This window comes from Telmatherina bonti (assembly GCF_933228915.1).
Source record: "Telmatherina bonti genome assembly, chromosome: 4".
NCBI lineage: Eukaryota > Metazoa > Chordata > Actinopteri > Atheriniformes > Telmatherinidae > Telmatherina > Telmatherina bonti.
In genome coordinates, this window is record NC_136622.1 from 29026823 (window position 1) to 29037060 (window position 10238).

Consider the following 10238-nt stretch of genomic DNA (forward strand, 5'->3'; position numbering starts at 1 on the left):
GAAGAGGAGATTTCTTATCCTTTATGTTCATGGTAATAGACATTATATTAATATACATAAAAGAAAAATCTGGCTAATAATGTTCTACTGAAAGGTGGAGCTCACACTTTGTACATGTTGGTGTTTACAGCAGGGAGGCAAACTCCTGCTGTGCATGTGTCCTCTGATCCTCTCCCCACCACCTTCATTAAGATTATTTTAAACACATTGTGGGCATGTGCTGTGTCAGACTGTGTGAAATCACATATGAAAGGGAGGAAGATAAAAACAAGAGAAAAAAAGAGTCTGAACCAACAGCTTCCACTGTTCAATTAATCACTGCAAGTTTTCGCTGTCGTGCCCACAACACGGTTATGATTTAAGCATTAAGCTGACAGAGCAACTAAAGACTAAAAAAAACTAAAGACTAAAGATATTTTGTTGGACTTTCTGAAGACCCTCATGGAGATCATGAAGTTTCCCATAATGTCTGTGGTCATACTGGTCTGCAGGGTCGCTGGCAGGCTGTGGAGCCCCATAGCTGAACTCAAGAGCTGAGCTTCACCCCCCACTCTGGTGATGACACGGCAGCAATGGCCCAAGTAAAACTCTTGTTGCTCCCTCCTTATGACCTGGAAAATATGAGGGTCAGTGCTTTAGGTGACGCTGTGAAATCACTCAGGTCAAGATCAGGGTTGAGAGCCGGGTCAGACTGAAGCAGTGAAGTTCAGGGTTGCAGACCTGCATGGACGGATGCTGAAAAAAGGGAGCTACAGTTGTTGCCTTGCTTTGTTTCGTAGCTAAATAAGAAGCCATGCAGAAATATCCACCTGTTCTGACTGATGTGTTTTTGTCAGCAATGTAATTAAATGTATGAACTTAAATGAATTCCCAGTCATACAGCATGCAGCACAAACGCCGTCTCACCATCTGATGACTTGACATACAGTGTCCTGCTGCCCTAACTCAACACTTAACACATCCTAGCTACAAACACAGAGCACAGCTGAATCAGCCAGAAGACTCAAAGTTCACTTCCATTCTGTGATTGGCATCATGCAGTTCCAGTTTCACCACCACACCCTCCAGCTTTCATGCAAAGGCTCTGGTGTTGCTCATTTGACTGATATTTAATGTTCATGTATGTTTGATGGGGGGGGGTTCAAGCTTTAAAATGGTTGCTGGTTCTTTTTTTTTTTTTGTTTTGCATCCCACTTCAACTAAATCTGATAACATCTGCTTTTAGTGGCAAATTCAGTTTAAAATATGCATCAACCCAGAAGCAGGGGGAAAAAAACAACTCTCTGTCTTCACTTTTTTTTTTTTTCGTCCACACACCAAGTATCTTCCTCTCTAGTTGAAAATTGCCATCTTCATGCCCATCTCTCCGTCCCCTCTTGCTGCCCTCAATAGTCCCATCACCCTCTCCCATTTCCTTCGCTGCACGTCTCATTCCCACTGCCCCCTGCTGCTGCATTGTACCCAGCACAGCCTCTCTGCCACCAGGCCCCACTGCCTGTAGCGTGTAATTGACTTTCTCCCTGTGCTGGAAAAGCGGGCGGCCCGCGCCAGGCTGGAGGTGACCCATTTCCCTGGGGCATTCAGCAGCCTCCTAATCAACCATTCTCTGGGGCAGCCTCATTCACTCCGCAATTAGAGCAGCTCTCCCTTTTGAGAACTCCATCAATAGGCAGGCGGGCGGGCGGGCTTGATCGGTGTAGAAGCAAAGACGGGAGTTTCACTCAGCACTTTGCTTTGGCTCTTTGAGTTCTGAATCCTCAGACTTTGTACCTCCCCCTCGCCACTTTTTTTTGCTTCCTCGGCTCCTCATCTCCCTTGTGGTAGGGTTTCATCAGACGGCACCAAGCGGGGTTTTTGTCTAACGAAGAGCAGCAGACAGGGGAGGCAGGTAGATGGGCACACACGAGGAGGCGAACTGGGGGATAGGCAAGAAGAGATGCAGGTAGGCACAAGATAAAGCAGACAGACAGTCTGATGGGAGGGACTCGAGGGAGAGATGAAAGACGAAATCTGTAAGAAACTCAAAGTAGGAGGGATTGAGCAACACTCAAAGTACCTCCTGCTTTTTAGAAGAATAGTCTTAAGCATCCCTTGTTGTTGCCGTGCAGGAAAACACACTGGTTTGCCTCGTCTCGCAAACATAGATGGAAGCAGCCCTTATATCGATTCTGTCTCAATAAGGAGCGTTCATCACTTGTTACAGCCTGGTATGACCTTGTAACTAAGCAAGACTTCAGGAACATACGCTGCCCGAACACAAACAAACAAACAGACCCAAAAAATAAAAACCCAAAGACAATTAGGTGGTTTCTTAGATTACTCCAATCCCACGCAAAGCAGCCCGAGATGATGGTGAATGATGATTAAATAACAGGCTGGCTTCACTCCCCTGCCGCTGGCCTGATTTGCTATGCAGGAGAGACAGTGCTCTGGTCAGAGGATAACCATGTAATCAATGGAATGAAAAAGCTGCTCTGGCTGTGAAGGTTAAGAGGGGTACGGAGGCTTTCAGCCCACTCTGTGCACCACACACGTGCTTTGAAAACACACTCCAGACAGTCTGAATGTTACACCTCCTCCTTCAATTCCTCCTCCTTTAACCTGTTCCTCGTCTCTCCTGTCTTTCTTTGACATTCCTTTATCTCTCTTTCTCAGCTCCCTCCCTCCCACTGCCTCCGCCTCTTTCCGCTCTGATTACCCCTCCTCTCCTTTTTCTTTCCCCCTTCCCTCTGCATTTTCACTCCTTATCCTGTCTCCCTCTATATTTGCACTCTCTCCCCCCTTCATGTACTTTCCTCTCTTCCTTCCTTCCCTTCCTCCATCCTTGTTTCCCTCCCTCCACTCCTACCTTTCCCCAGTGTCAGCTGCTGTCACTGTGGCAAAGAAAGTGACCAATCAGCGCTCACTTCACTGCACCGGCTTCTCCCTCCCTCTCTGTCTTATTTCTTCCATTCCTTCCCTCTATTCCCTTCTCTTCCTCCTCCTCCTCCTTTCATCCCATCTGCCTCTCTTCCCCACAACCTTTATCAGCTCACTTCCTGGAGACGAAATGTAATGCATTATGGGAGACAGACGGCTGTCTAACGGGGTTAGTTGTGCACCGTGCCTTATCATCAGAGACACTGCTAATCTGGCGTGCGTGTGTGCGTGTGCGTGTGTGTGTGTGTGTGTGTGTGTGTGTGTGTGGATGTACCATATGAGCTGATAAACTAATGCATGTACAAGCCCACACACAAACAAACACAACCTCACATGCTTGCTCACATATTCTCCAAACAGGAGGAAGAGGAGTAGGAGGAGGCCGGCGAGACATGTTTATGTTTGTCAGTCTCAGCCAGGAGAATATGATTTGCATGATATAAGCATATTTCATCCTGCTGTGCACTGCCTTTACAACCTGCCTCTGTTTCAGTTATTTTACTGAGTTCAAGAGAGTGAACATCTCCTTCCCTTCACAATTACCAGTATAATACCAGCTAAAAGGCTAAGAGGGAACTATATAATCCCTTTCACTGCCTGGCTTATTTACACCTGCTTGTATGCATGTGCTTCTTCCCCTCAGGTGCTGATATGTGCACACGATGAGTGGACTGGGGGAGAACTCCATGGAGCCTTTGAGCTCAGAAAACCGGAAACGCAAGCTCTCCACTTGCGACACACCCGGTCTGGGGTGAGTGTGTGAGATCAACACATGAGGTGAAATGCTGGAAAGTGGGCTACTGGGTCAGTGGTTTGTTGAGCCGTTTCCATGCCCCTGTTATGGCGATGTCTGCTGTGATGAGTGAAAACTGTGCTGAGGGCAAAAAAGAAGAGAAGAAAAGAATAAACATTTCTTTTGAGAAGATTTAAAAGTGACCGTCCATAAAAGTTTCTATACTTTTTCTTTCCTGTCAAATAAAATCTTACTTTATTTTCTTTATTTGCATGGAAAGATGAAGACATGCGCATTTTCAACCTTGCTGATTAAACCTAGCCCGGATGTGGTGGTCTCTTTCCATAATGCCTGTTTCTAGGAACACAAAGTGTGCAAAAGCAATGTGTCCCCATTTCTTGTGTTTTGCTTCCAAGGATCCAGACTTCCCTGTAATCTTTTCAGTGCTTTTGAGCAGCCAGGCTCCAGGCTTTCTAAAGGGCTTTCAAAGCTTTTCTGTGGCCATTGGCTGCGTTTTCTGTCATTTTAAGTGCAGCCCTTGCCCTAATCAGTTCAGGCAAATGTGATTTTTTTTTTTCTTTTTTAACAAGGTTTATAAAAAATCATTCAAGTGTAAAAACAGTATCTAAATCAATGAAAAAGCCAGTGTTGGGTCTATGGATAACTTTTAACTAATAATCCATGTGAAATGTTATCCCATTTCTCTGGTAACATATGTGCAGAATGGCGAAGATAACACATTTTGACATAAATTTCACCAACAAAGTCATCCCCAAAGTGCTGTTAGCTGAGCACATGGCATATCTTAGCAGGATGTGTATTTGAGGAAATGTCTAGCAAGTTTTCAGTGTTTTCTTGCATCAACCTACATGACTGAAATGAAATGGATCTAACAGCCTATGAACTTCAGCACAATGACTCATTCATTTTAGTCAGATGTGTTTAACAGGGATACATTAAAAACCTGCAGGATTGTGACCCACGAGGACCAGAGTTGGGTAAATAGAAGACAAAAGAAGTAGAAGTACTTTATATAAATAAAATTATATATCTACAGCAGATGACCAGTATCAGACAATGTTGTTAAGAAATAAGAAGAAATAAAACTAAGACCTGACAGTGCCTGAGAGACCCATCTGGACCTACGGTTGATCTGTCTGAAGCCTCATCAGAACTGATCTATATGAAAGGTTGTGCTGTCAAAGCGCCAGTCTTAAACCAGAGAAAGGGCTGAAGTTTTCCAAATGACAACTGGTCTGATGCCTGGACCTCCTCACTATCGAAGCAGTGTCCTCTTAACAGAGAATGGAGGAAAAAAAAAAAAGCAACATGCAAAAAAGAGTTTTAGAAAGTCCTTCACAAAGCCTGAAGAACTATTCTGAAAGATTTATTGAATGAATTAGAAAATGGCTTGTCTACGAGGGCTCAGGCACCATAAATGTGGTTTGTTTGTATGTTTTTACAAATAGTCGCACCTAGTTTCACCTGCACCTGTTTCCTATCCAGTATATAAAGAGATAAAATCTTTCCATGGAACTGTACGTATAACTGAGAATAACTAAAGGTTATGTCCGCTGATCTAATTTTATCCCAATAACCTGAGATCACTGCAAGGTTCTTAAGTAATGTTTAGTTCCAAATGTTAGCAAGTGGCTCTAAAGTGTAACTCTAAATGCAGATACTACTCAAACTTGCAATAATGTGCAACACATTTGGCAGTAAGAGAAAATGTAGATGATTCCTTGAAAAGTAGAAAAATTAAACATCCTCTTCAACACTTTCCTTCAGTTGCTGGCAAGATTTCTTGGAAGTATTATCTAAACCCATGTTTTGCTGTCAGAGACTCAGGACATATTTAGCCTCCTGAGTGACGGTGCAATGCTCTTCTGTGCACCACTGTCTTCAAAAATACCAGCTTCATAGAGGACTCACTACAGCATTCACAATTTTGCAGAAGGAAAACAAAAATGCGGCCTGATACGTTTGCAAAATGTGTCCAATGAACTAATTAAGTAGAGAAGAAAACTCATGAAACAGAAAAACTTGTTAAAGTGTCAAAGTCTAACTTGTCAAAGTCAAGTTAGAGGGGATCTGTTGGAAGAAACACAATTTAACATTCAAAGCTCAAACACTGCATATTAAAAGGTGTCATTAGTACTGGACTTTTCTCCTCCCACAAAACTACGTTCTACAGCAGGTCGGAAGGGACAAAACAAACACTGAAGTAAACATCACACAATCAGTGAAGATGCTAAAAAAGACCATAAGAACAGTATTACTGATACAACAAGACAAGGATCTTAAAACACAGCAGATCCACAGATTACTGGTTGAGTTTAAAGCTTCGGGTTCACCCTCACAATCCCTGCAACAAATCATTCTGGAAAATTAATGGATAGAGCTCAAAACTGACTGTATGCAAGACATCCCTGAAAACTTCCAAGTAGTAGCAGATCTATTTTAGGAAAACACCTTAAACAAGAGCGACAGGATTTTGTGTTAGACACAATAAACATCTACAAAATGTTCTTCTTACTAAAGGGGAAGGGTTGTTACTGAGCGCTGATCATGCAGGTTGTCCTAACTCACCTTAGCTTTTGATAAAAAGTGAGTGTCAGTAACAAAAAGTGGTAAACTAGATAAAAGCGCTCCATCTGTTGCGGTTAGCATTTAGGAACTTGGGCCAGATTTTAACCATTAATACCAGCAGTAAACATTCTGACTCAAGGTCCTCAAACTTTTGCAGAGAGTTGTACGTGGCGGCCACCTTACATGGTTTTCAGACACATAAAGCACATTGATAACCCAAGAACAAGGGGCTGATTATTATTGTTTAGGCTCATCTGTAAGTTTTTCTCCGCAGGTGCGAGAGGAAGCGACGAGAGCAGGAGAGCAAGTACATTGAGGAGCTGGCGGAGCTGATCTCTGCCAACCTCAGCGACATCGACAGTTTCAACGTCAAGCCAGATAAATGCGCCATCCTCAAAGAAACTGTGCGGCAGATCCGTCAGATCAAGGAGCAGGGTGAGTTGAGGCAGCTGTTCGAAATGGTCAATGTTGCTGAGAAGCTGGATCCAGACTGCACCTGAAGCCAAACGGGACTTTAGGGAAGTGTGTGTGGGGAAACATTAGGAGTGGTTTTGGGGACAAGATGAGGTGGTGGAGACAGCTGAGGGGTTGTTGCATGCACACATCCACACACACATATACGCGCCTCCTCAGAACCCAGGTGCAAGGACAAATCAGTCATTCATCTCCTACAATTTTCACAGCCTTAACTGTTTATGTTTGGGTGGAAACATCAGCAGTGCTTTGTGAACCTGTGTGTGTGTGTGTGTGTGTGTGTGTAGTACTACCACACGCTACTTTTTGCAGACCTCGCTAAGGCTATTTGGGTGGATATTTGCAGGTAGTTAAATGCTTTTCCATCCTGCAGAGCTGAACATTATTATTAGTTCTGTTACATCTGTTGTGGTCGCAAGTCTGTCTCCGTTATGTTGTGGTTATTTCTGCAGCAAACACCGGAGTAAACTGCTTTCTGAGACGTTTGCTTTGCATGTACACCATCAGGGGAACGCTGAGGAATATTCTAAGTCCAGAATTCAGGAATAAGTCGGTATGATTTTGTCGTTTCTTTTCGTTCGGGGTGAATTTCTGGAGATCAGGGAGAGAGAGAGCCCTTTGGTGAATTTTGATCTTGTTTCTGCTCGGCGCAGTCAGCATCTGCCACCTCGACAGGAAGGGGAAGAGGCTACAGCTGGCCCTGACTGGCTGCTGACAGGTTGCCATAGTTACAGGAAGTGAAGACAGAAATGACACAGGCGTTTAGACTCATCTCTCGCTCTCTACCTGTTCCTCTTCTCCTCTTCTGACTTTCACCTGCTCTCACTGCTGGTCTTCATTTGTCTTTTCCCTGTCAATTACACCTGTTTATCATCTCACCTGGAGATGAATTTTTACTCTTCATCTACATCTGCCTCCCTGCTGCCGACCCCTCTGTGTCCCCTCTGCAGCACATTGAGATTTGCTCCCAGCATCTCAAGATACTGAATGAACCGGTGGAGTGCCGCCTCTCTCGTACTCTGTTTACGTCTCTTGTCTCCTTTGTATTCTGCCCATCTCGTTTTTCAGTCCTCACCTAACTTCTCAGTACCTTGTTGTAGGCAGGAGTGGCCTTTTCTCTTTGTGTGGATATCTGTGTCCCTTGGGAGCTAATCAGATAGAATGATTCCTGTAGCCCCCGCCTCTTTCTCAGACTGAGCCCCACATTAATACAGCAACTCAACCTCTATCTCTTTCTCCGCGGTATGGGATCCATCCACAGCTCTCTGTCTCAGCTCCGTTATTAATTCAGGTGCCTCAGCTCTTGCCCCTGCAACATAACGGCTTCCAGAGCTTCTCTAGCTCTCTCCGGCTCCTCTCTCTCTCAGCCCCAGCCTACCAGACAGTCCCTCACAGCCTGACACTGAATATAAAGCATGAGGACGGCAGCTACCTGCTCCACATGCACCCAGCCCTCTACTGCTTCTGACGGGCTCTGAACAGAAACCTGCCTCTGTCCGTCTCCCTCCTCACCTGTAGTTTTGAACCCCCTCCTTGCTGGGGGGGAAAAAAAGAAGAAAAAAAAAAAAGATGAAAGTGAAGATTGAGAAACACTGCCCCCTGCTGGTGTAGATAGGGTAGTGTATTCTGAAGATTCAGGTATTGATCTTGATATCATTGATCTCACCTTCTTACTTTTTTCTGTTTTTTTTTTGTTTTGTTTTTTTTCTTCTGTTTAGACAGCTTGGCTTGAAGAGGCTGTTGTTTCTTCTCCTAATAATGCAGCTCATCTCTTCTCCCTCCCCTCACTTTCCTGTAGGAAAAGCTTCATCCAACGATGACGACGTTCAGAAGTCAGACGTGTCCTCAACTGGCCAGGGGGTCATCGACAAGGACCACCTGGGGCCTCTTCTGCTGCAGGTGAGCCCAGCTTTCCCTTTCGGTCAATCTGTCAGCAATTTGTTTCTTTTGTTTTTTCCACTTGCCATAACTTCCTGTAATCTGTGCTGCCAGGCGCTGGACGGCTTCCTGTTTGTGGTGAACCGGGAGGGCAGCATCGTGTTTGTGTCGGACAACGTGACGCAGTACCTGCAGTACAAACAGGAGGAGCTCATCAACACCAGCGTGTACAACATTCTTCATGAGGACGACAGGGAGGAGTTTCACAAAAACCTGCCCAAGACCAACAGTGAGAAAACACACACACACACACGCATGCGCACACGCGTGTAAATGCATTCAGACGGAAGCTGCACATCAGCTCAGAAGCAAACCCTGTTTGACATCTTCCACAGGGCCGAGGTGTAAAACAAACTTTGAGAGGTTACGACAACTCCGCGCACACGTCAACGTAAACTTTATTTATTCATGCTCCTCCGCTCTTCAGTCCATCTCCTCTTCTAATGAGGAGCTCCTGGGAAGACTGCTCATGTGCATGAGAGCCATTCAGATACACACTCACACACCTGACAAAGCCCACATGTGTACAGGAGCACCCACCCACTTGGTGCTGAGCAGGCAGAGCGTAGCACAGCTGTCAGTCACACTCCAGACAGTGTAAAACAGACCCGAGCTCTATTCAGATCCCATGGCAGCCATCTGGAAACTACATCCTGCTGAATAATGCACCTCCACACTTTCCTCTACTTAAATCAGCATGTGTTTGCATGAGATTTCTCTCTGAAGTACTTGAGTAAATGTTCTTATTTACTCCCGCTTTTCATTATTGTGGATATTAAAATGCTTATGAAAATAATGCATTTTTAAAGGGCTGTGTGTGTGTGACTGTGTATAAGCCTATAAGTATGTGCACAGAGCACTATTTATAAAGCTGATTAATTATTGATGTGTGTGCTCGACTGAACCTGCCACGCGATTAACTCATAAGCAGCAGCGGCGGCTCCAACAAGTCATTGACACATTCTTTCACTTATTTAGGCTCTTCTCCATCATACGTTCGCCTCTCTTTCATGTAACGCGCATCTTTGCCTGCTTTTCTGCGCGGCATCCCTCACACCTCTGTCAACTCACTCTTTCTCAGCCTCATTCATTCTTAACACGGCTGCCTACGAAGCTGAATATTGTGGTTGTCTCCTTCGACCTGCTTCCTTCTCGGCTCTCCCACCCCTCATTGTGTCTCGCTCTGCTGCTCTGCCCCTTCATTATCTTCCAAGCCTGTGAATGAAATGCGCTATCACTGCACATTCCTGTGGGATGACCGCTGACCACGCTAGTTGCGGTTAAATACGCAGACAGAAGCGACCAAGAAGAACGTGTTTGCCAACAAAAAGCAAGGTGTAGCCGTTGGCTCTTTCGTTGCCCCTCTGTGTTCTCTCGCTGCTGACTAATTGCATCTGAAGGAGACACTTTGGGGTCGGTGACTGTCCCGCTGTTTCTTCTGCAGAGGAGGGAAACTTAAGGCCTTGTTAAATCACATGTCAGTATCACACAGGGCCTCCTCGTTTCTCCTATCATACTACCCTCACACTCCACTTGTTCAGCTCCCTGGGGCCCTTCTTGTATCCTCCCCACACCTGCTAGACAG

The 10238-nt window shown here is 45.1% G+C and overlaps 1 protein-coding gene across 1 annotated transcript in view; it reads left to right on the forward strand.

The window, feature by feature from the left end:
* Nucleotides 1-3581: 3581 nt before the first annotated feature.
* Nucleotides 3582-10238, forward strand: part of LOC306754957 (nuclear receptor coactivator 3-like) — a gene marked incomplete at its 5' end in the record, with an annotated part of 20037 nt that continues 13380 nt past the window's right edge. Inside the window, 4 exons of the mRNA XM_079239136.1 lie at nt 3582-3670; nt 6516-6676; nt 8514-8614; nt 8708-8882. Of these exons, the coding sequence (XP_079095262.1) occupies nt 3582-3670; nt 6516-6676; nt 8514-8614; nt 8708-8882 (526 nt within the window). The remainder of the gene's footprint in view (nt 3671-6515; nt 6677-8513; nt 8615-8707; nt 8883-10238) is intronic.